The following is a 25,545-nucleotide window of genomic DNA, read 5'->3' as shown; positions in this document are numbered from 1 at the left end:
CCCACGGACTGCGCATGCGCCGTTAAAAAAAAAACCTCAATTACGTGGGGTCAAATTAACATAAAACACGCCCACATCTTTATCATTTGAATTCCGCCGCCAGATTTACGCTACGCCGCCGTAACTTTAGAGGCAAGTGCTTTGTGAATACAGCACTTGCCTCTCAAAGTTGCGGCGGCGTAGCGTTACTACGATACGCTACGGCTGCCTAAAATTACGATCCGCTACGTGGATCTGGCCCACAATGTAACCAACCTTACCCCCAGCTCAGCTGCTGCTGCATCCAAGATTCAGAAAGTGGAGACCTCTGCTCAATATATAAAGCCGGACACTCTGTGTACGCTTAAGAAATCCTTTTATTGACTACATATAAAATAATACAGCATTAAAAATGCAAAGCGTTCTTCATAGCATACAAAAACATTTGAAAAAATTCGGACATATATACATTAGGGCTGCACGATTCTGGTCAAAATGAGAATCGCGATTCTTTTGCTTAGACTAAAGATCACGATTCTCAAAAACTGAATGCCAGAAACCCCCCCCCCCCCAATAAATAAACCTGTGATTTATCTGAAAATATGAATATATAAAAAACAGACCAGTGATATGTCTATAATGTTAAAGACCATATAACTCCTATGAGAAAAGCAGAATCAAACTTATATGGTCTTTAACATTATAGACAAATCACTGGTCTCTTTTTTATACATCAGAAGCAGTACCGCCAGCAACCATTGGGTGGCGCATGGATACACACAGTTGTACAGAACAGTGAGAGAAGCCCAGGCATCCATCCAGCGGCGCAGGCTGCTGACGTCGGCTCCGATATCGACACCATTTGCGTTCCACGCTGGTTACGTGGAACCGGCTGTGACACAGAAGATTCGCGGGTCATCCCGCGGGGAGAATCGAGATCGCGATTCTCTCCGCGATTAATCGTGCAGCTCTAATATACATCCAACCCACTCAACTGGGGCAGGATTCCATCAATGAAAAGCAATTAGAGCAAGAAATTACAATAAACCCCACAGCATGGATAAGAACAAACCAAAAAAATACAATTCAAACAATGGACTCAAGAATCCCATCCTAAAACATATTGCTGAATGAAGTTCCATCAATATAATTATAACAACGTTGTGTCCATTCTATTATTCAATCCGTGTGGTACCCTTGTGCTGAGTGTGTATATCCATCAATACACATCTCATTGGAGCAGAATAAGGGGTGTTACCCCCTCTCAGGGTGGATATAAATCAATGATAAAAAATTAAATTAAATAAAAAAATATGTTTTTTTTTATTTTTTTTATTGAAATCGATTTTTGGGGATTTTTAATTATTTTTAATAAAATGCTTTTGGAATAAAAATCTATCTAAAGATAGTTTTTTATCTAAGATATATTATATATTTTGTTTTTTTCAGCATAAGATGGAGCTTAGTTATGTAGCATGATGCTGTAAATTCTGCAATATTTACATTTTTTGGTAAACTCATTCAATGAATCCAAGCTCTGCCAGCGGAGATAACATGCACTGCATTGATGCATTCACACAATGTCACAGTAACCATGAGAAAAAAAACAAAAAAGTTCAGGAATATTCTTTTGTCTCATTGTTTTGCAAATCTATATGCACTACAAACTGTATGATTGAATCAGTTCTGATATCGCTGTGTTACTAACCTGACAGCTTATTATTCTAAATAGGAAACCTTCATTTTGTTTGCAAATATTAAAAGATTCTAACTCTTTACATTTAAAGAGCACCTGTCATTTCAGATCCATCATGGCAGCGCCTGTTAGCGGGCATCCACTCACCTGCTGCTGCCACGTCCCTCACCTTGTTGTGTCACTGCCACATCACCAGCCGGCCCATTAAAGTGAATGGGACTGTCGGTGAGTCAACAGCGGGTCAGAGGAGGAGCCACTGCAGGGCAGAGATGACAGCTGCTCTTTAAAACTTATGATTTAAATCGAGTTGATAAAAATCAAATCCACCCTGCCCCCTCTTAATGTAAACTTGGGACACCCCTAAACTTGGGACACCCCCCCTCCCTTACACACAAATGTAAGCACAGGATCTCAGCCATGTCAGCCCCCCCCCCCCCCCAGAGAATAAACTCCCCCATACACAAAATGTAAACACGGGACACAGCAATGCCAGTAGCCCCCCAAAGTATGAACACCTCTCATACACAATGTAACCACGGGACCCCAGCCATGTCAGCAGCTCCCCCCCCCCCCAGGTTATAAGCACCCCCCCATGCACACAATGTAAACCCCAGCCATGTCAGCAGCTCCCCCCCCCAGGTTATAAGCACCCCCCCATGCACACAATGTAAACCCCAGCCATGTCACCCCCCCCATAAAAAATGTAAACACAGGACCCCAGCCATGTCATCACCCCCCTTGCAGAGTATGAACACCTCCTATACACAGAATGTAAACACAGGTCACATCCATCTCCCCCTCCCATACACAATGTAAACACAGGTCACATCCATCTCACCCCTCCCCCCCCATACACAATGTAAACACAGGTCACATCCATCTCACCCCTCCCCCCCATACACAATGTAAACACAGGTCACATCCATCTCCCCCTCCCATACACAGAATGTAAACACAGGTCACATCCCTCCCCCCCCCCCCCATACACAATGTAAACACAGGTCACATCCCTCTCCCCCCTCCCATACACAGAATGTAAACACAGGTCACATCCCTCTCCCCCCTCCTATACACAATGTAAACACAGGTCACATCCCTCTCCCCCTCCCATACACAATGTAAACACAGGTCACATCCATCTCCCCCTCCCATACACAGAATGTAAACACAGGTCACATCCCTCTCCCCCCTCCCATACACAATGTAAACACAGGTCACATCCATCTCCCCCTCCCATACACAATGTAAACACAGGTCACATCCCTCTCCCCCCTCCCATACACAATGTAAATACAGGTCACATCCATGTCATCTCCCCCCTCCCATACACAATGTAAACACAGGTCACATCCATGTCATCTCCCCCCTCCCATACACAATGTAAACACAGGTCACATCCCTCTCCCCCCTCCCATACACAATGTAAACACAGGTCACATCCCTCTCCCCCCTCCCATACACAATGTAAACACAGGTCACATCCCTCTCCCCCTCCCATACACAATGTAAACACAGGTCACATCCCTCCCCCCCCTCCCATACACAATGTAAACACAGGTCACATCCCTCTCCCCCCTCCTATACACAATGTAAACACAAGTCACATCCATCTCCCCCTCCCATACACAATGTAAACACAGGTCACATCCCTCTCCCCCCTCCCATACACAATGTAAACACAGGTCACATCCATCTCCCCCTCCCATACACAATGTAAACACAGGTCACATCCCTCTCCCCCCTCCCATACACAATGTAAACACAGGTCACATCCATGTCATCTCCCCCCTCCCATACACAATGTAAACACAGGTCACATCCATCTCCCCCCTCCCATACACAATGTAAACACAGGTCACATCCCTCTCCCCCCTCCCATACACAATGTAAACACAGGTCACATCCCTCTCCCCCCTCCCATACACAATGTAAACACAGGTCACATCCATGTCATCTCCCCCCTCCCATACACAATGTAAACACCATGTCATCTCCCCCCCCCCCCCCCCCCCCCCTGCAGAGTATGAACACTGACTCGCTTTAGCAGTACAAGCCTGAGGCTCCCGGGGCATAAAGAATGTAAACACAGGACCCCAGCCATGTCATCCCGCCCCATAAACAATGTAACAACATAAAAACACAGGACCCTAGCCATGTCATTGCCCCCCCATAAACATTGTAAACACAGGACCCCAGCCATGTCATTGCCCCCCCCCCCTATAAACATTGTAAACACATGACCCCCAGCCATGTCCCCCCCCCCCATAAACACATAAACAATGTCAGCACAGGACCCCAACCATGTCATTGCCCACCCCCATAAACATTGTAAACACAGGACCCCAGCCATGTCATTGCCCCCCCCTCCCCATAAAATTGTAAACACTGGACCCCAGCCATGTCACACCACCCCCCATAAATATTGTAAACACTGGACCCCAGCCATGTCACCTTCTATAAACAATGTAAACACAGGACCCCAGCCATGTCATTGCCCCCCCCTCCCCATAAAATTGTAAACACTGGACCCCAGCCATGTCACACCACCCCCCATAAATATTGTAAACACTGGACCCCAGCCATGTCACCTTCTATAAACAATGTAAACACAGGATCCCAGCCATGTCATCTTCCCCCATAAACAATGTAAACACAGGACCCCAGCCATGTCACCCCCCCCCCCCCCATAAATATTGTAAACACAGGACCCCAGCCATGTCACCCTCCCCATAAACAATGTAAACACAGGACCCCAGCCATGTCACCCTCCCCATAAACAATGTAAACACTGGACCCCAGCTATGTCACCCCCCCCCCCCCTTGCAGAGTATGAACACCTCCCATATACAGAATGTAAACACAGGTCACATCCATGTCATCTCCCTCCCCCTTGCAGAGTATGAACACAGACTCGCTGTGGCAGTACCAGCCTGAGGCTCCCGGGGCATGCTGGGACTTGTAGTCCGCAAGCTGTACATAAAAGGGCTCGCCAGGCATAGTCAGACACACCTCCAAGGCCCCTCCTCCCCCGATCGGCGGGGCGTCACACTTACCAGAGGCCCCGGCTCTGCAGGCCCCGGCTAGAGCGCAAAGGACACTACGACTCCGACGGCCGCCGCTCTAGGTGGACGCCATGTTCGGCTGCTCCAGCTGTGCAGGCCCCGTACAGACCCTTCACACCGCCGCCATGTCCAGCGCGCAGTGCATTGTGGGCCGGGGGAGGGACCGGGACTGTCACTGACAACACAGGAGGAGGTGGTGGGGGGGTGACAGGGACTGAGGGGGTGAAGGGGGGCAGGGCTGTACACATGGGTCCCTGCTCAGGTACCAACCCCCCCTGGATCGGACAAAGTGAGCCATACAAATGTCTGATCACACCCTTCTGTCACCTGTCACTGGAGGGAAAACGCCCCGCCTCCAAACATTGCCCCTCCACTGTATGCAAATCATGACTTTTAGTAAAGTCGGCTCTGAGGACATTGCTGGCCCCTGCTGTACTGATACAGCGCTGGGGGGGTTCTTCTAGCGTCTTGGGTGTTGAGGGGTTATGCAGTGCCCTGCAGGCAGTGGCGTCACTAGGGTTGGTGTCACCTGGTGCGGTAAAACATGGTGTCACCCCCCTCTGCGTAGGCTGCCCAGCACCAAGCAGGCAGCGCACTTGCACGGGGCGCACCCCAAACCAGCCCCTGTAAATGATAGTATAGGACAGTATAGTGGCAGGTTAGGGTAGTATAGAGTGGTATAGTGGCAGGTTGGTGTAGTGGGGTGGTATAGGACAGGTTAAGGTGGTATAGGGCATGCTGGGGTGATATAGGGTAGTTTGGGGTGGTATAGGGCAAGTTAGGGTTGCATAGGGCAGGTTGGGGTGGTATAGGGCAAGTTAGGGTGGTACAGGGCAGGTTGGGGTGGTATAATGCAAGTTAGGGTGGCATGTGGGCAAGTTGGGATGGCATGGGAAAGGTTGGGGTGGTACAGGGCAAGTTAGGGTGGCATTGGGCAGGTTGGGGTGGTATAGGGCAAGTTATGGTGGCATAGGGCAGATTGGGGTGGTACAGGGCAAGTTAGGGTGGCACAGGGCAAGTTGGGGTGGCATGGGAAAGTTTGGGGTGGTACAGGGCAGGCTGGGGTGGCACAGGGCAGGCTGGGTGGTACAGGGCAGGCTGGGGTGGTACAGGGCTGTTTGGGGGGTACAGGGCAGGCTGGGGTGGTACAGGGCAGGCTGGGGTGGCACAGAGCAGGCTGGGATTGCACAGGGCAGGCTGGGCATGTCAGCTAAAAAAAAAAAAAAAAACAGGATGGTGTCACCCGGTGCGGACCGCACCCCCCTAGCAACGCCTCTGCCTGCAGGGACACATGCTAATGGTCCTGGTACTAGAAGTCCCCAGCTTTCATCTTTTGTATGTATAATGTAGCTGCACATAATAGGTTTTTACCTTAACCGGTTTCTCTACCGGCCACTTTCACCCCCTTACTGCCCAGGCCAATTTTCAGCGCTGTCACACTTTGAATGACAATTGCGCGGTCATTGAACACTGTACCCAAATGACATGTTTATCATTTTCTTCCCACAAATAGAGATTTATTTTGGTGGTATTTAACTACTGCTGTGTTTTTAATGTTTTGCTTAAAAAAAAAAAAGACCAAAAATAACAAATAAAAAGTTTTTCTAAGTTTCTATAAGTACATTTTATAATTAAAGCCTCATACAAATGATTTTTGTCCGACGGGCGTTGGCCGTGAACTTGTATTGCATACAAACGGCAAAGAATTGTCGGCCAACAAAAACAGCTCTTTAGTGCCACCCTTTGGGCAACTTCTGCTAATGTTGTGTTATGGTGAGCATTGCTTCTGAGCATGTGTGTTTGTACTTTGGAGTTTTGTCCGATGGACTTCTGTACACACGGTTGGAAAATCCGACAAGACACATTTGTTGGTGGACAATTTTAAAGCATGCAATCTAACTTTTGTCCGCGGAAAATCTGTTGTCGGATGGAGCGTACAAACGGTCGGATTTTCTGACAAAAGCCTGTCATCGCACAATTCCCGTTGGATAATCCGATCGTGTGTACGGGCCTTTAACCACTTAAGCTCCGGACCTTTAGGCAGCTAAATGCCCAGGCCAGGTTTTGCGATTCGGCACTGCGTCGCTTTAACTGACAATTGCACGGTCGTGCGACGTGGCTCCCAAACAAAATTGGCGTCCTTTTTTTCCCCACAAATAGAGCTTTCTTTTGGTGGTATTTGATCACCTCTGCGGTTTTTATATTTTGCGCTATAAACAAAAATAGAGCGACAATTTTGAAAAAAATGCAATATTTTTTACTTTTTGCTATAATAAACATCCCCCAAAAACATATATAAAACATTTTTTTTCCTCAGTTTAGGCCGATACATATTCTTCTACCTATTTTTGGTAAAAAAAATCGCAATAAGCGTTTATCGATTGGTTTGCGCAAAATTTATAGCGTTTACAAAATAGGGGATAGTTTTATTGCATTTTTATTTTTTTATTTTTTTACTACTAATGGCGGCGATCAGCGATTTTTTTCGTGACTGCGACATTATGGCGGACACTTCGGACAATTTTGACACATTTTTGGGACCATTGTCATTTTCACAGCAAAAGATGCATTTAAATTGCATTGTTTATTGTGAAAATGACAGTTGCAGTTTGGGAGTTAACCACAGGGGGCGCTGAAGGAGTTAGGGTTCACCTAGTGTGTGTTTACAACTGTAGGGGGGTGTGGCTGTAGGTCTGACGTCATCGATCGAGTCTCCCTATAAAAGTGATCACACGATCGATGCAGCCGCCACAGTGAAGCACGGGGAAGCCGTGTTTACATACGGCTCTCCCCGTTCTTCAGCTCCGGGGAGCGATCGCGATGGGGCGGCTAGAAACGAATAGCCACGCCCTCATCCCGGATCGCTCCCTGAGGCTTACCGACCGCCACATGTACCGGGGGGGGGGGGGCCCGATCGGACCCCCGACCCGCGGAAAGGCAGCGACATGGGGGCACGTCGTTCTGCCTGTCCGTGCCATTTTGCCGACGTATATGTACATGCGGCGGTCGTTAAGCGGTTAAGCAAAGTTCCACCCAACATGGGTGCAATGCCGACATCGCTGGATTCCAGGACAGGTAAGTGCCCATATATTAAAAGTCAGCAGCTACAGTATGTGTAGCTGCTGACTTTTAATTTTTGGAGGAGGAGGCCAGAACACCGCTTTAAGTAATTTTTTCTCAGTCACTGATGAAGCGGCACCGATGGACTGCACTGATGATGCAGCACTAATATGCCGAATTGATGGGCACTGATAGGTGGCACTGATAGGCAGCACTTATGGGCAATGATAGGCAGCACTGACTGGCATCACTGATGGGAATTGATTGGTGTCACTGATGGGCACTTATTGGTGTCACTGATGGGCACTTCTGAGGCTACATTGATAATCAGGGTACAGTCTCAGCTGCAAGGAGATGCCGCTGATCTGCTTTCCTCACCTCACGCCCTGTCAGTGTGAGGTGAGGGGAGACGAAAAAGGGCACTTCCGTGTTTACATGTGATCAGCTGTGATTGGAAACAGCCAATCACATGGTTACAGAGCCGCGTCATCAGCTTTTTACCAAGATCAGGATCGCGCCGCGTCCTAGGAACACGGCGCGATTGCCACGCTGTGTGACACCACGGGTGCGCAAGAGTGGTGACATGAACAAGAGGGCATCCCGCCCACCGTCATTTTACTATAAGGCAGGCAAGAGATAGTTAAAGGTTGTGATTAAAAACGCAGTGGCTAAGTGGTTAGCACTTCCACCTGGCAGTAATGGGGTTGTCAGTTTGAATGTTCTCCCTGTGCCTGTGTGGGTTTCCTCCGGGTACTCCAGTTTCCTCCTGCACTCCAAAGACATGCTGATAGGTTATTCGGCTCCTGTCTAAATTTGCCCCATAAATGTGAGTTAGGGACCTTAGATTGTAAGCTCCTTGAGGGCAGGGACTGATGTGAATGTACAATGTACACTCACTGGCCACTTTATTAAAGTGGAGTTCCACCCATTTTTTTATGTTTGTCTGTGCTGCATGCCCTAATCTCATAGTGTTCAGAATGGACAATTTTTATTTATTTTGTTGCTTGTAAATACCTTTATTTTGTAGTCCTTCATTACTTCCTCCTCCTTATTAGCCTAGGCTATTAAGTCACAAGGCTATTCGCAAGGGTTTCTGGGATAGGCATCATGTATCCCAGTAGTCCTTGCAAATGGACTATTTGCATAGAGAAGGGGCGGCAACTTCCTCTGACACTCCCGTTGCTATGGAAACCTGACTGAAACCTATTACATCGCTTGTGCAGCACTGAGCATGTGCGAGATCTGCAAGGCTGAAATACAGGAAGTCATACAGTCTGGCTTCATGATGCCCACACTTAAGATGGCCACGGTCTATTTCTAGATTATACTAACTAAATGCTCTAACAACCTAACAAAACGGACCTTAGTTTACAGACTAACTTTACTAGAATACATTAAGCTTGTGTATTACAGGGGTATTTATATTTAAAAAGTGAAATTGTGGGTGGAACTCCACTTTAAGTACATCTTGCTAGTACTGGCTTGGACCCCCTTTTGCCTTCAGAACTCCCACCCACTCTCTTCTCATTGGCTCACTGGCTGTGATTGACAGCAGCAGAAGCCACTTGCGGCTGTGTTGATAGTGTTTCCACCTTTGCTGGCTGCTGTGGTTTCTCCCACCAATTGCTACATCACTTTTGTGTCCCGTATTGGGCATAGTGGCTTGTGGGAGGAACCACAGCACCCATCAGGACACACACCCTGAAGTGTAGGATAGTAGCAGCACTCAGATCTTGAATCAAAGCCTGCCAGAAAGGCCAGCATTAGACATCTTCTTTTACAGGATGCTTATGATTTATGCATTGTACTGCATCAATAGGGTCATTAAAACAGATGCAGAAAATACAAGTACCATTTATTTTCTGTGCATTTTTATGCAAATATTTGCAATATGAAATCGAAGTTCTGAATGTTTCCCCTTATTTTACATAACCCACATAAAGTCATACCCCCCAACCGTCCCGGATTCCGCGGGATCCTCCCGGAATTCTAAGTGTGTCCCGGGGTCCCGCGGACTAGACTAGAAAAACAGTGTCCCCGGGCGTGACATTACGGGTGGCGACATTTCGTGCCTCCATGTTTGTTTTCCCCGCCATGTTTGTTGTCCGGTGCCTGGCCTGTGATTGGGCGTATTGGCGTCATGTGCGTCCGTCATGTGCGTCGTGGGGCTGGCCTGTCCCCAAATTTGAAGGACTACAACACCAAGCATGAACCCCTGAGAGAATCTAAGGGTGTGATCCCATAGATTTCACAGGTTTATGCTAAGACCTGTAGTTCTTCACTGTTTGGGGGGTGGGTTTCACATCTTCAGCTCTGGGGGGGGGGGGGCATGCTGGGATCTGTAGTCCTTAACTTTGGGGAGGTCACCCCCCCCCCCCAAAGTAAAGGACTACCTGTCCCAGCATGAACCCCTGAGATCTAAGGGTGTGACCCACCCAAATTTGAAACTCCCAGCATGAACCTGTGAGATCTAGAGTGTGATCCCATAGATTTCCCAGATCTATGCTGGGACCTGTAGTTCTTCGCTATTTGGGGGGTGGGGGGGTCACATCTTCAGCTCTGAGGGGTTTATGCTGGGACCTGTGTCAGTTTCATTCCGGGACACTGTATTGTCCCAGAGTGAAGGTGCCCGGGACAGACCTGCAGAATGCGGGACTGTTCCGGGCAATCCGGCACACGTGGTCACCCTACTACACATACTGGGCTAGATTCAGCAAGCATTTACGGCGGCGTATCTCCAGATACGCCGCCGTAATTTCAAATCTGCGTCGGCGTATGGTTACGCCGATTCTCCAAGGCAGATACGTCCAAAAAATAGGCTTCCTCCTCCGACGTAACTTGAATGCGGCGTATAATTGTGTGCATTCTTACGCTGGCCGCTAGGGGCGCCTCCGTTGTTTTCGGCGTAGAGTATGCAAATTACCTAGTTACGCCGATTCACAAACGTACGTGCGCCCGGCGGTAGTTTTTTACGTCGTTTGCGTAAGGCTTTTTCGGCGTAATGTTGCTCCAGCTTCTATGAGGTGCACGCAATGTTAAGTATGGACGTCGTTCCCGCTTCGAAATTAATTTTTTTTACATCGTTTGCGTAAGTCGTTCGCGAATAGGGCTGGTCATAATTTACGTTCACGTCGTAACCAATACGTCGTTGCGGCGTACTTGGGAGCAATGCACACTGGGATATGTACAAGGACGGCGCATGCGCCGTTCGGAAAACACGTCAATTAAGTGAGGTCATCACACATTAGCATAAAACACGCCCCCCTTCCACATTTGAATTACGCGGGCTTACGCCGGCCCCATTTACGCTACGCCGCCGTAAGTTAGGAGGCAAGTGCTTTGTGAATACAGCACTTGCCTCTCAAACTTACGGCGGCGCAGCGTAAATACGATACGCTGCGCCGCCGTACGAATGGGCGCAGCTACGTGAATCTAGCCCACTGTATCTCCACCCACTCGGAGAGCAATAGTTCTAGGCCCATTTTTTATGGTTAAAGCGGAGCTCCAGACCCCCACCAAAAATGTTAAACTCAGCAGCTACAAATACTGTAGCAGTTGACTTTCAATATAAGGACACTTACCTCTCCAGGAATCCCACAATGTTGGTGCCCCAGCCGATTTTCCAATCGGTTCTCAGGTGCTGCCGCTGTCATTCCCTGTAAGGGGAACCAACAGTGAAGCCTTGTTTCCCTACCTACTCCCTACTGCGCTGCCCTTTGTGAATACCCAGCGGCGGGGGAAGGAGGGAGGGAGGGGGCCGAACTTCAAGGGGACATTGCTGCAGCGAGGTCAAGCGGTTGTGGGGATGGACACCTATCAAAAACAGTTACCCGCTCCGAAAGGGTGCTAAATGTGGCAGCAGAGGGGGGAGCAAACAAATGGCGTTTTCCCTTTAGGGAGGAGCTCCGCTTTAACTCTAAACCGATAACCTGTAGGGACATTTAAAGTGGGTGTAAACTGCTGCAGTGAAAAAAAAAAAAACTTGTGCTAGTATGCATCGCATACTAGCACATTACGAAATACTTACCTTAGAATGAAGCCCTTGAATGACGCACTGTCACAGTTGACAGGGCCCCGGTATTCCTTCAAGGTTTGCGGAATCCGGCTGTGTGAGTGGCCGAAGCGGGCACGCCGGACCTTCAGAGCGCATGCGCCGGTGAAGTTATTGGCTGTATCCAGCGTGAATATCTCCTAACCATGTATTTTAGGAGATATTAATTTTAACTACAGGCAGGGCCGGTGCTACCGCTAGGCAAACTAGGAAGCCGCCTTGGGCGCCCTGTTGCCTAGGGCACCCGGCCACTGGTGTTCCTACTCTCTTCTCTCTGCAGCAAGCAACTAAGTCTCAGCATCAGCAGGCAGCTGCCGCTCCGTTCACACATAGTGTCAGAGGCGCAGCAATGGCGGAGGACTGTGTCTGTGTCCCGACTTCCGAGTGAATGGAAGCAAGCAAACATTCATTAATGGGCGCTGGTGAGGCTGCATTTGATGTGCGCTGGTGAGGCTGCATTTGATGGGCGCTGGTGAGGCTGCATTTGATGGGCACTGGTGAGGCTGTATTTGATTGGGGTGCTGGTTAAAGGGGTGTTCCAGTCATTTTTAATGTTTATTAAAAGTCAGCAGCTACAAAAAGTCTAGCTGCTGGCTTTTAATAAACATACACTCACCTGCTCCACGTTCCAGCGACGCGCCAGCCAGGGCTCCGCTTCTCTCCCCCTCTCTCCGGCCGGCGTCTTCATTCTAAGTGTGGGCACCCGGCCATGACAGATTTCGGCTTCACGGCCGGGCACCCACTGCACATGCGCGAGCGGCGCTGTGCCATCCGATTGGACAGGCGATCACCTGGGACCAGTCATGTGTCCCAGGCGATCGCCTACAGAGAGGGGCTGCCAAAAGGCGATATGACTATCCGCCTTAGCAGCCCCTCGGCGGAAGGAGGAAGTGGGACAGGAAGTCCCACTCCTCCTGAAGCACCCACTCCCCCCCCCAAAAAATGACATGGCAAATGTGGCATGTAAGGGGGCGAGGAGTGGATTAAGCGGAAGTTCCACTTTTGGGTGGAACTCCGCTTTAAGGCTGCATTTGATGGGCGCTGGTGAGGCTGCATCTATTTACTCAACGCAGCCTCATCTTTTATATTTGAGAAAAACAAATAGGTAATACATTGTTTGTGTGTCCTAAAAGTTTTATTATTGTGTGACATATAAAAAATGATAACACCACTATTTTAATCTCTAAGGAGTCTGCTTTCAAAAAATATTTAAAGTGGAGGTTCACCCGGAAATACAATTTTTTACCATTAGATTGATGCTCATTTTGTCTAGGGGAATCGGGTAGTTGTTTTAAAATCGAAGCAGTACTTACGGTTTTAGAGAGCGATCTTCTCCGCCGCTTCCGGGTATGGGCTGCGGGACTGGGCGTTCCTATTTTGATTGACAGTCTTCCGACAGGCTTCCGACGGTCGCATCCATCGCGTCACGATTTTCCGAAAGTAGCCGAACGTCGGTGCGCAGGCGCCGTATAGAGCCGCACCGACGTTCGGCTTCTTTCGGCTACTCGTGACGCAATGGATGCGACCGTCGGAAGCCTGTCAATCAAAATAGGAACGCCCAGTCCCGAAGACCATACCCGGAAGTGGCGGAGAAGGTCGCTCTCTACAACGGTAAGTACAGCTTTGATTTTAAAACAACTAGCCGATTCCCCTAGACAAAATGAGCAGGAATCTAAGGGTAAAAACAGCATTTATGGGTGAACTCCTACATCAAGGACGCAAAAATGGTTTTGGCAGTGAAATAGTTAAAATCGCACAGGTGAGAATGGGGCCCTTAGAAAAGATATATATATAGATAGATATATAGATAGATAGATAGATAGATAGATAGATAGATATATCTATATAGTAATCTTCCTGTAATGCATTATTGTACATCAGCCAACGTGATTATTACAGATCTGAAGCATACAATGCACACTGGGGTCACACTGCATCTAGATCCAGCTTTACATATAGGCATTTTTGCTGGAGAGGAACTATAAGTCCCAGCGTGCCCTTTCAGGCTCAGCTCAGCTTCCCCCTGCCTGTGTGTCTCCGCCTCCTACTTCCAGATATCATCAAACTACAACAACCCAATCAAGCAGCAAATAGGGACGCTCAAAATCGTACAGGCACTGCGGCGGGCAGCTCTGTACAGGCCTATGTTCCCGACAGGCAGCGCAGCGGGGCAGCCCCGGAAGGGTCCTTGTTCTGCCATGCCGCGCTGAGGGTTTGAATGGTGGAAGCGGCAGCGTCATGACAGAGATTGGAGAGAGACAGGTGAGAGTTGGACCCGGGGGCTCCCTCATATCTGGGGAAGGGCTGCAACGTGTCACGCTGCAGCTCCTGAGATAGCAAGGCTGGGACTTGTAGTTCTATGGAAGGGGAGACAGGCTAGAACTTTCCTCTGTCCCTGTGGTCGGGCCAGGACCACAGGGACAGAGGAAGGGCTGTTCATTTCAACAGAAGTCTTCCCATAAGGTACGCTATAGTCAGCTAGGCGACCTCAGCTGTTGTGGAACTACAAGTCCCATGAGGCTTTGCAAGACTCTGATAGCAACATGCATGACTCCCAGAGGCAGGGTATGATGGGAGTTGTAGTCTGACCACAGCTGGAGTGCCTACTTCTGCCCTACAGCATTGGTGCCCAACCTGGGGCCCTTTGACACAGAATTGCGTGGTCCCCAGTCCGTTTTGTTGGTTACTAAACCCATAGAGGACACGGGCGTACTTGTGCTGGGTACACACTGGGAGTTTTTTTTTTCTCGTCCCATTAAACCTAGTGGGCTGAGCAAAAATAAACTTGCAGATTGCCGTACTAACACATCCCAACATTAGTGCGACCATCTCTCTCACCGGCCAGAAAACAGCGGCCTCCGTGTACACAGGTGGAGGTTCCACCTGAAAAAAAAATCCACAAAAAAAATAAAAACATTTTTTTTTTACTCACCCTAAATAGCTGTTGCTATGCGGAAGTGCCGAATCTGCCTCTTCATCCTCGGCGGTGGATTCTCTTCCTCCTCCTACACTGGGTGTCTTCTTGTGAATGGGGCGCGCTGCATTCTGGGAACTGTGTGTGTCCCAGAAAGCAGCCGGCCCATTCACAAAGCGCCGCACTGCTCGCGCATGCGCAGTAGGAAACGGGCAGCGAAGCCGTACCGCTTCACTGCCTGTTTCCCTTACTGTGGATGGCGGCGCTTGGAGCTGCTAGGATCAGCCTCGGCGGGGGCCAACATCGCTGGCGGCTAGGACAGGTAAGGGTCCTTATTAAAAGTCAGCAGCTACATTGTTAGTAGCTGCTGACTTTTTTTTTTTTTTGTTGTAATGGAACATCCGCTTTAACCACTTCAGCCCCGGAAGAATTTACCCCCTTCCTGACCAGAGCACTTTTTGCGATACGGCACTGTGTCGCTTTAACTGAGATTTGCGCGGTCGTGCGACGTGGTACCCAAACAAAATTGACACCTTTTTTTCCCCAGAAATAGAGCTTTCTTTTGGTGGTATTTGATCACCTCTGCGGTTTTAATTTTTTCCGCTATAAACGAAAAAGTGACAATTTTGGGGAAAATAATATATATTTTTTTGCTAAAATATCCTCCAAAATATATGAAAAAAAAAAGATTTTCCTCCTGTTTAGGCCAATATGTATTCTACGTATTTTTGGTAAAAATAAGCGTATATTGATTGGTTGGCGCAAAAGTTATAACGTCTACAAAATAGGGGATTTTTTTATAGCATTTATTTTTTATTTTTCAACTACTAATGACCGCGATCAGCGATTATTTTTTTTTTTTATCGTGACTGCAACATTATGGCGGACACTTTTGACGCTATTATGGGAACATTGTCATTTATACAGAAATCAGTGGTATAAAAATGCACTGATTACTGTGTGGATGACACTGACAGGTAAGTGGTTAAACACTAGTGGGCGAGGAAGGGGTTAAGTGTGTCCTAGGGAGTGATTCTAACTGGGGGGGGGTGGGCTATGAGTGACACAACACTGATCGCTGCTCCCGATTACAGGGAGCAGTAGATCACTGTCCTGTCGCTAGGCAGAACAGGGAAATGCTTTGTGTACACTGGCCTCTCCCCGTTCTGCGTCTCCGTGACACAATCGCGGACATCCAGTCCCACGGGCACGTGGCTGGTGCACGCTATTGCCGGCAAATTCAAAGCAACGTACAGGTACGTTGCTTTGCGCAGCCATTCTGCTGACGTATATCGGCGTTGGCCGGTCGGCAAGTGGTTAGCCACCCCACGTATGTAATCTGCGGCAGGGTGGACCTTAAGTGCAAAATCATGTACCTGATTTCTTCTTCTGGGGCACAAACGCCACCGGTGACCTGCTCCCGCTGTGAATGGACACAACAGGAGGCAGACAGAATGGTGATCTACCTATGTAAAGAAGGCAGATCGATGTTCTGTGACAGGAGCAGACAGAGATCTTGTGTTTTTCCTAAGCAGGAACACGGATCTTTGTCTTGCAGTATAACCATTTGCTGCATTTGTGGATAGTGTGAGTTACTGTAAGTCACAATCTTGTTTTTTGTTGTAGGTGTTAAAATGGAGAGTGGCAACCAGTTTTGCCTGGTCAGTCATATTACTTCCTCTGAGCTGTATATCCTTCATAGCTCTCAGCAGGCTCAACATCTTTCACCCTATACAGTGGCTCACAGGTAAGTGTCCTGGAGGTAAATGGTTGCTCACTATTATGTAGGGAAACGCAGAGGTCCACCTTCTTGGGGAGGCTTCATTGTGGAACTGGGTTTTCAGGCCTGATGAGTGTGCCCCAAAACTGAAATCAGTGCAGTAAGACTTAGTAGTAAAAAAACACACAGAGGTAGACAATGCATTTTGGGGTCTTGGTGGTTCGTCCAATAGGGCTTATGGTGACAGAAGTTCATTCACAAATATGGTGCCAGGGGGGAATTGCTAAGTGTCTTGTTTGAGTAGCTGGTAGAGCTGCACAATTAATCGTTGAATCAGATTCTTCTTCTCATCACAATCTTGACACAGCATTATCCCAATTCTATGCAGCAGTGGTCCCCAACCTTTTTGGCACCGGGACCAGCATTGTGGATGAAAATTGTGCCAAGGCCCGATGATGCGGGCCGACGATGCGGTTTTTCGCGGCCAATATGACAGGAAATGGCTGGTGTTGGCACTTCAATCAGGATGATTGAAGCACATTATTTTTATTTATATTGTAATATAAAATTAAATAGTTAAACTCACCATAATGCAGAATCTGCCACCAGATGCAGATTGCCCGCCACATGCCACCAGATGCAGATTGCCCGCCACATGCCACCAGATGCAGATTGCCCGCCACATGCCACCAGATGCAGATTGCCCGCCACATGCCACCAGATGCAGATTGCGCCCCCCCATCTCACCTCTCGCTCTCCCTGCCCTGGATGTCACAGCCGAGCGCTGCTGCCTGGCTTCACTCGCGGAGGGGGTGCCGGGCTGATCAGCGGTGATGCGGGCGAGTAGTGGGAGAAAATGTCATCTCTCTGCTTCACCACTAACGGTGTTGGCGGAAGTGCGGTGATGTCGGCGATCTCTCTGCTCGCCCGCCACCGCCGCACCTCAGCGCAGGCTTCGCGGCCCACCAGCAAACAGGCTACGGCCCGGTAGTGGGCCGCGGACCGGGATTGGAGACCCCTGCTATGCAGAGTTCTGTACTCACAGCTGACAGCTGTAAAAAAAATATAAAAAAAACAGCCTGCCAAGTTTATGGCAACATCGCTTAGATCGGTGGTTCTCAACTTGGGGGTCCAATGACAATTTGCCAGGGGTCACCGAATCCTGGGCTGTTCCTGAATCCTGCACCGCTCTCCCAGCCTTTTCATGGCTACCCCGCAGGGCTGTCCCTGGAGCTTGAGGTGGCCCAATCTTCGCAGCCAACCATTTAGTTCACGGCATGGCTGGAGGGCAGAGACTTGATGTCAGCTGGCTGGTGAGAAATGTGAAGTGGGAGGGGCTGGAGGAGACCCTATCTCCTGATTTTTGGCATAGGTGTCTCTGCTGCAGAGACGCAGTGAGTACCATAAGGGGTTTTAATACTGTACGAGTGGAAGGGACTGAGGGAGCGCTAAGTATCTACAAAAATAATTTTACTGTTGGGGGTCCCCACAACTTGGGAAATGTTATCAAGGGGTCACGACACTAGAAGGTTGAGAACCACTGGCTTAGATGGAGATCAAGAGATACATTGTAACACTTAGTCCTTTTTAGATCAAAGGAATGAACTGGTCTGTAAATGAGGGAAGTTTTAAAGCGAACCTTCAGTAATTTTTTCCAACTTTACATCTATTAAATCTTCTGTCCTTGTTGTTTTTTTTTTTTTTTTTTTTTTGTATAACCAGTGTTTATTGAAGGAATAAAAGGGGAAACAAAAGAGAAAAAAAAGGGGGGGGGGGAGCATATAAAGCAAAGGACAGGCACGTCCAACAGGGTGTCGTGTGTTGAAATACGGCCTCGCAGGGCCGTCGACCAGTTAAAGTATACTTCAGATATAGCACACTGTATATGCATATATAAACAATCAGTAATAAACGTAATCATGACCTCGAGGGCCACCGCAGCAGCCAACACCCAGAGGGGCGCCAGCAGCCGTGTCCCAAGGTAGCCAGGTGGGCAGCAACCTAAGAGGATATGGAGGCAAACAACAGCGTGGAGCATTGGAGGGGGAAGGGCTAAGGTATCCGCTACCTGAACCCGGGTACGAGGCAGGGAGTCTGTAAGTGCCATGTCAAGAAAATGACAAAAAGGGGGGACAAAGGGGCCACAAGGCCCAGGCCCAAACCGACAGCCCACTGTCCTTGTTGTTTTAACGTTGAATGGTAACATTTTTTTTTTTTTTTTTTGCCAGCAAATACCTTATACAGCCCATTTCCTGTTTCTTGTCTGGTAAAAAGCCCAGGCTTATGACATCATACACAGCTCTCGTTCTCACTCTCCTGGGAGTTTGCCAGAAAGGGAGGGGGTGAGTCATAGGAGGGTCAATGAGAGCTGCAGAGCTGGAGGTGTCTGTTCACTTCCTGGATTTACACAGGCAGCAGCTTCCGCTGCTTATAGTTAAAATGGAGTCAGTGGAGGGAGATTTCTACAGCATATATGGCAAGTACAGTATACATAAACTAATATGCAAAGTGGTTGGAGGGAAGCTTCAGAATGGCAAATTTTGTTTTTATTACAAAATTTGTGAGCAGACTGCAGTTCCTCTTTAACCACCTAAAGACAACTTTTTTTTTTTTTTCCGAGACCATTGAGAATAAAATTGTGTTTGTTTGCAATATTTTATCTTGCACTGTATTTGCCCAACGGTCTTTCAAACGCATTTTGTATTTTATTTGATTTGGTTTTTGTAAAAAACACACTTTAATGAATAAAAGTAAACGGTAAAGTTAGCCCCAATTTTTTTTATTTATTTTTTTGTATAATGTGAAAGATTTTACGCCACGGGAATCGTGATCTTTATTTTAAGCAAAAAAAATCATGATCTTATTTCGGCCAGAATCGTGCAGCTCTAGTAGCTGGTCAGGCAGCCTAGATCTATCCACATAACGGATCATAAGGAGTCTCGCCTCTCCCTGTTTTATTTATATGGTGAAGAAAATGCAGATTTGGGTACAGGCCCAAGGGATGTTTTAGGCGTGAAGAGATTTCAGCTCCTGGAGAACAAGAAGTGATTTAAAGAGAATCGCAGGTCTCTTGAGCCAGTTAAGACACCTATGCTGCCATTGTAGATTGTGACTGTCCAGTTTCCAGGGCAAGTGCTTGCGCTAGGACAAATTTGGCATCATGGGGTTGATTTACTAAAGGCAAATATACACTTGCTCCAGAGCTTGGTAAATAAGGGAAAGCCTCAGTTTGCAAAGAATACTCAAGGAAAATTAAAAAAACAGAATTTCTCTTATCGTCCATGGACGGACACAGCTCCTTAAATCTTGACAAGTGGGTTATGTTCCCTGTTTACAGGAGAGGACTAGGCAGAAACATGTTAAATAGTTAAATACATGTTACATTAACAGAGTTTAACAGCCCCGCCCAGGGGGCGGTCCCTCCAGACATAACCCTCCTCACTGCAGCATGCAGCCTCAGTTTCGTTCTGCCTAGCAAGGAGAAGGACGTATGGCTCCCTTTGGGCCCAGCGCCCTGAGGAGAAATGTTATTTTATTTTATTTTATTTTACTTTTTCTTGAAGAATCTTCTTTCAACTGTCGGCTGAGAGACAGGCTGGATAATATAGATCCTTGTAGTCTACTCAGTCCGACCAGCAAGCGTGGGCACACCTTTGCAAAGAGGCTTGGTCTGCCACGCCATACCCCATGACTCCTGGGGTGGCCGGTGAGCTTTGCTCCGAGGTCCACATATGACTGGGCTGTGGTGTTGTCTCACTCACAGTGGACCGGGCCGACAGCTACCTCCATTGCGGTTGTAGTTCTGTCAGGAATGCGTCAGCGAGTCCTCGCTTGGACGGGTAAGTACAGTCCCTCCTGCTTCGGTGGGTTGGTACGGCTGGGCATTCCTGGGGTTCGGGGGTCCCTTCCCCTTACTTCCCTGCTCCTTTCCCTTGCTGCATTGCTAACATTGCCGCTGTCAGGGGGGAGGGGGCCTTCCTGAGGGGACTGTGTTTTTTATTTTTTGTATTGGGCTTTCCTGTGAGGTAAAAAGCCCTGTGATGAGCACAGATGTTTGATTATACTTCAGCAGACGCTGACTGATTGGTGACACCTGTAACGGTTTTGCTTTTTATGCTGTATCTGTGTCTTATCCTTAAATAAAACAGCCCTGGGAGGCTTTTCCTGTTTAAACACAGGTCCCTGCAAAAGTTACCTCACGGTTCTTTTCCTCACAGGCAGCGCTAGGCAGTCTCCTCCTGAGGGAGTCCCCTGGTTACCCCTGGTCAGCGCAGCAAGTGGGTGAGAGGCCCTGAATAGGGCTCTAGGAGCTTTTGTCTATTTGTATGGACAGGTGTGCATATTATAATACACACTATGTAAATTGGAGTCAGTATCTGGGTCCTTCCCCACATGCTGGTGGTGGCAGCAGGTGTTAGCACCTGGGATTCCCACAGAGTTTTTATTGTTAGTCCTGGACACAGTTTGTGCCAGGGTGGGGGTGGACTGCGGGCGGGCGGTAAAAGAGTGCCCCCTTCCCCCGTTATCCCCTGGGGAATGCTCTGTTATGGAGCCATGGACCAGGTACCTAGTTAAAAAAAAGGCAGAATAAGGCATTTATGGGTGCGCTTTTTACTGCTGCAAGGGACTCTCCTAAGCTGCATAGTGCAGATGGGTTTCCGCCGAGGGCTCGGTCTTTTTTGGATCACACAAATCAGACCGCTGTGTAGGTTTTTTCCTTCTGTGCCCTTCTTTGATAATTTCTGAGATGCGGAATGAGAAAAGCCGCTGAGGGCTTTTGTAGTCCCTCACCGCCGGGCGGTAACCCCCGCTTGTATGGATCTGACTGATAGAAGATCCTGACCCGTTCCATGTTTACCATGCTGGGGTCTGGCTTGCGGGCCTATTGTGGCCACTACACTGGGGTCTCAGTCGACGCTGGCGCCATTTTTTGGGAGGTTTTTCAATTACATTGAAAACTCCCATTGGCGCCCATTTTGTCGTAGCCGCGCTATGGCGCAGCTTACATTGTGCGGGCCATTTTCCTGTGGCCGCGTTCTGAACGCTCGGCGGCCATCCTGGAGTAGTCCTGACCCCTAGTGCTGTATACAACTCACAGAGTGAGCATTTTGCACCAGACACTGGAGGAGCACCGACTCTCTCCTGAGGTTATTAGCCTAGCGGACCAGCTGGTCCAGGGCCTCATATAGGTCTGTGATGCTTCATTGAATGCTGCGCCCTTGTTATCCAGGGTGTCTGTTTCAGAATGGTTTTATGCACACGGTGGTGTAGTGCTTAACTCCATTACTTGGCAGCAAAAGAGTCATTGGTTCGAATCCGCACACTGACGCCAATCTGCCTGGAGCTTGCATTGTCGCTCCCTGTGTCTGCGTGGGTTTCCTCCGGGTACTCCGGTTTCCTCCAAAGACATGTGTGCATACACCTACATAATATACATACACACTATGTGTGTGTATTATTTAGGGGCAACCCTCCCAGGCCGTCAAAGGCCCAGCTGGGGGACTAATCTGTCCCTGGGTGCATAAGCCGATCACGCCGGCACCCAAATCCTGCCAATATATATAGCCTCCCCTCCCTGTCTCTAGGTGGGAGGGGCGGCTTGCAGGTTCACAATTCAGTGAAACCTCCCTGCTCTCCGACTAGTGGGTCTGCGAGGTGGTCTCTTCGGAGTACTAGATAGTACTAGTACTAGTACTATCCACAGAACAAAGTTCTGTCCTTGTGTCTTCCTCTCCCGGCCCGTCGGTCTGCCTTGGGCAGTGTGGGATTTGCTAAGCTGTGAGGTAATTTTACCTTTCCTGCAGGACGAGAGTTTTGGGGTTTTCTATGGGCCTCAGGCCCTAAATACCTTTGTGAACGTCGGGTAGTTCCGCATGGAATCCATTTGTTTGGTGGTAGCTGCGCTTCATCCGGGGGATGTCCTGACGTCCTCGGACATCAGGGACGCATACATGCATGTCCCGTTTTGCACATGTCACAGTGTTTTTTTCTGTGCTTCGTGATGAGAGAAGGGTCTCTGTCAGCCTGTGGCCCTCCCTTTTGATCTGGCGTCAGCACCATGGGTTTTCAGCTAGGAGCTCGCACTTATTTGAATTTTGTTGGGACAGCGAGGCTTTGCCTCATTGGCTACTTGGACGACTTTCTTCTGAGAGCAGCTTCTGTCTCCGACCTAGTGGATGGGTTATTCCCATTCAGACCCTCCGAAGATTCGGGTGGATGTTAAACGTTTAGGCCAGAAAGTGTAGCTCAGTGGCAGCAAACCTGCCCTCCATGTGTGCGACCCAGGGTTCAAATCATGGGCATGCTAGGTTCCGACTCAGCGTTGGAGTATCTAGTGTTGATCCAGACTCCTCAGTGGCAAAGTTCCTTCTTCCCCTGGAGAAATTGCAGACTCTTCAGTCTGCGGTGAAGGTATTGGCATCACGCAATCGGTCTTCTCTCCGGGCGCCTGCTGGTTCGGGGTCTGTGGGTAGCCTCCTTCAAGGTGGTACTGTATGCCCAGTTCCACACCCTGGTTTTCCAGGGGAACTACTGTCCAGGTGGTAAAAATCTCCTGTCTCTGAAATCATTAGATTCCTGTGCGCCACCTAGTCAGAGTCTCTCTGAGTTGGTGACAGAGATTCCCGACTCTTCGGTCCGGGAAGTTGTTCCTTCCTTCCAGTGGTCGGTGTTTACGACGGATGCCAGCTCACGGGTTGTGAACCTGGAGGTTCACAAAACTGGGGGGGGCCAGTCGGCCCTGAGTCGCTGGACTTGCGTGGACCTATGACCACACCTCCTTGAATGTGTCTGGTCTCGGTAGCTACCCAGGGTCGGGCCTGACTAGTGCCTGGTGGGAGACCACCTGGGAATACCAGGTGCTGTCTACTGTTCATTGTCCTACTATTTTAGGCGATCAGGCTATGCTTCTCCTTGTGGTCGACCGATCTGGTTTCAGCCGGACAACGCCACGGTCGTGGCTTCAGTCTACCATCAGGTATGCCGGCAGGCGGACTACTGGAGTCGCCAGATGCTGGACCAGGGCGACTGGTCTTTGTGCTTGGGGTGTTTCGGCTCCCTTGCAGGAGGTGAGCCTCACATGGCATGGATCTCCTGGCAGCTTGTCTCCGCCGCAAGGGTGTCAAAGTTAGTGGCCAGGTCTAGTGATCTTGTACAGACGCGTCAGTCGCGCTGGAGGCCCTGTGTTGTCTGTATCGGTGATTTTTTTGCCATTCCTCCATGGTAGTTGCTTCCTCGGCCGCTCCACAGAGTGGATGCTGAGGAGATCCCGATGATTCTAATCGCTCCAGATTGACCTTGGCGTCCTTGGTACGCTGATATCGGGCGCCTGGTAGCGGAGGCACCCTGGTGATTGCCAGGGCAGGAGGTTCCTGTCTCAAGGTCCCATACTTCCTCCTGTTGTACAGTCACTGACTTGCTCAACATGGTTATTGGAAGCCAGACTTTAGGTGACCAGGGTCTGTCTGACTCGGTCATCTCAACAGGGCACTGTAGTCTTCTTCCGGAGGATCTACCGTCGCACCTCTCTTGGTGCGAAGGGATGGAGTGACGTCCACGGGCGTACTCTCGGTGTCCAGGGTCCTTCTGTTTTTAAAGCTTGGATTGGATCTAAAAATTGCTTAAAGCACCGTTTGGGGGCAGATTTCAGCCTTGGCTGTGTTCTTTTAGTGGCCTTTTTGCGGCCCGTTCCCTGGTGGGTCCCCTTTTTTTGTGTGCAAGGGGTTTGTCATATACTTTCCCCTCTTGGCCCATCTCTTCCCCCATGAGTTTTGACTCTGGTGCTCTCGGTTCTTCAGGAACCTTCCTTTTGGAAACATCAGAGAGATTTTCTCTTGACACTATCTCAGAAGGTGGCCCCTTTAGTGGCCTTTACCTCTGTTAGAGGGGTTTCTGAGTTGGCGGTCTTGTCTTGCAAGCCGCCATGCTTGATCCCCCATAAGGATTAGGTGATGGTGCGCCCGCGACCTTCCCTTCTTCCGAAGGAGGTTTCGGCCTTTCATACTTTAGGCGTGGTACGCGCTTTGCGGGTATGCCAGCCTACTACAGCTCCATTTCGGAGCTTCTGACTCTCTTTTGTGTCGGTGTCTGGTCCACAAAAGGGCCTGGCGGTCTCGTCGACCACCATTTCTCGGTGGATCAGGCAGGCCGTCATACAGGCCTATGCTCCTAAGGGGCGGGCCCCCCTTTCCGGTCACGGCACTTTCGACCAGGGCAATTGGTGCTTCCTGGGGTTTTTTTTTTTTTTCCGACATCATGCGTCGGTCTCACAGGTGTGCGAGGCGGCGATTTGCTCGTCCGTTCAGGCTTTTTCCAGAATTTACATGGTTGCTGTGAGTGCATCTTATGATGTTTTTTTCAGCCGCTAGTTTTTGCCGGCGGCTGTTTAAAGTTGCACCTCCTCCGTTGAGGAGCTCTGCTTGTTTTGGGGTGAAGTTAAAAATAGTTTTTACTGATATATTTCCCACCCCTCGTTTTTTGACACTGCTTGGGGACGTCCCACTTGTCAAGATTTAAGGAGCTGTGTCCGTCCATGGACGATAAGAGAAAATAGGATTTTTTGTACTCACCGTAAAATCCTTTTCTCTGAAGTCCATGGACGGACACAGCTCCCACCCCTCCTTTTTAGGTTTGTACTGCTTGTTACGAACTGAGGCTGCATGCTGCAGTGAGGAGGGTTATGTCTGGAGGGACCGCCCCCTGGGCGGGGCTGTTAAACTCTGTTAATGTAACATGTATTTAACTATTTAACATGTTTCTGCCTAGTCCTCTCCTGTAAACAGGGAACATAACCCACTTGTCAAGATTTAAGGAGCTGTGTCCGTCCATGGACTTCAGAGAAAAGGATTTTACGGTGAGTACAAAAAATCCTATTTTTTGCTTGCATGTGATTGGATGATAGAAATCTTCAGATCTTTCCCTTCAGATCTAGAACAACTGCACTCACAGTGCACGGTATATTTCCCTTTAGTAAATCAGTCTCCCCGTATGATGCTAAGGCGGCCCTCATTGTTTGGTTTTGGCAGCCTTCAAGAATTATTATTATTAATATTATACACAATTTAT

At 48.9% G+C, this 25,545-nt stretch overlaps 2 protein-coding genes across 3 annotated transcripts in view; one reads left to right on the top strand and one right to left on the bottom strand.

Moving 5' to 3' along the window:
• TUT4 (terminal uridylyl transferase 4) overlaps positions 1-4,897 on the bottom strand; it is a 115,727-nt gene extending 110,830 nt beyond the window's left edge. For both annotated transcript variants that reach the window (XM_040360467.1, XM_040360468.1), the window contains exon 1: positions 4,729-4,897. The gene's annotated coding sequence lies outside the window, so the exon portion shown is untranslated. The remainder of the gene's footprint in view (positions 1-4,728) is intronic.
• A 9,061-nt stretch (positions 4,898-13,958) lies between these two features.
• Positions 13,959-25,545, top strand: part of NDC1 (NDC1 transmembrane nucleoporin) — a 47,637-nt gene continuing 36,050 nt past the window's right edge. Inside the window, exons 1-2 of the mRNA XM_040360466.1 lie at positions 13,959-14,110; positions 16,389-16,509. Of these exons, the coding sequence (XP_040216400.1) occupies positions 14,087-14,110; positions 16,389-16,509 (145 nt within the window). The 5' untranslated portion in view covers positions 13,959-14,086. The remainder of the gene's footprint in view (positions 14,111-16,388; positions 16,510-25,545) is intronic.

The sequence above is a fragment of the Rana temporaria genome, chromosome 7 (assembly GCF_905171775.1).
Source record: "Rana temporaria chromosome 7, aRanTem1.1, whole genome shotgun sequence".
Taxonomy (NCBI): Eukaryota; Metazoa; Chordata; class Amphibia; order Anura; family Ranidae; genus Rana; species Rana temporaria.
Note: the sequence above shows the minus strand (reverse complement) of the source record. Positions and strands in the feature narration are given on the sequence as shown.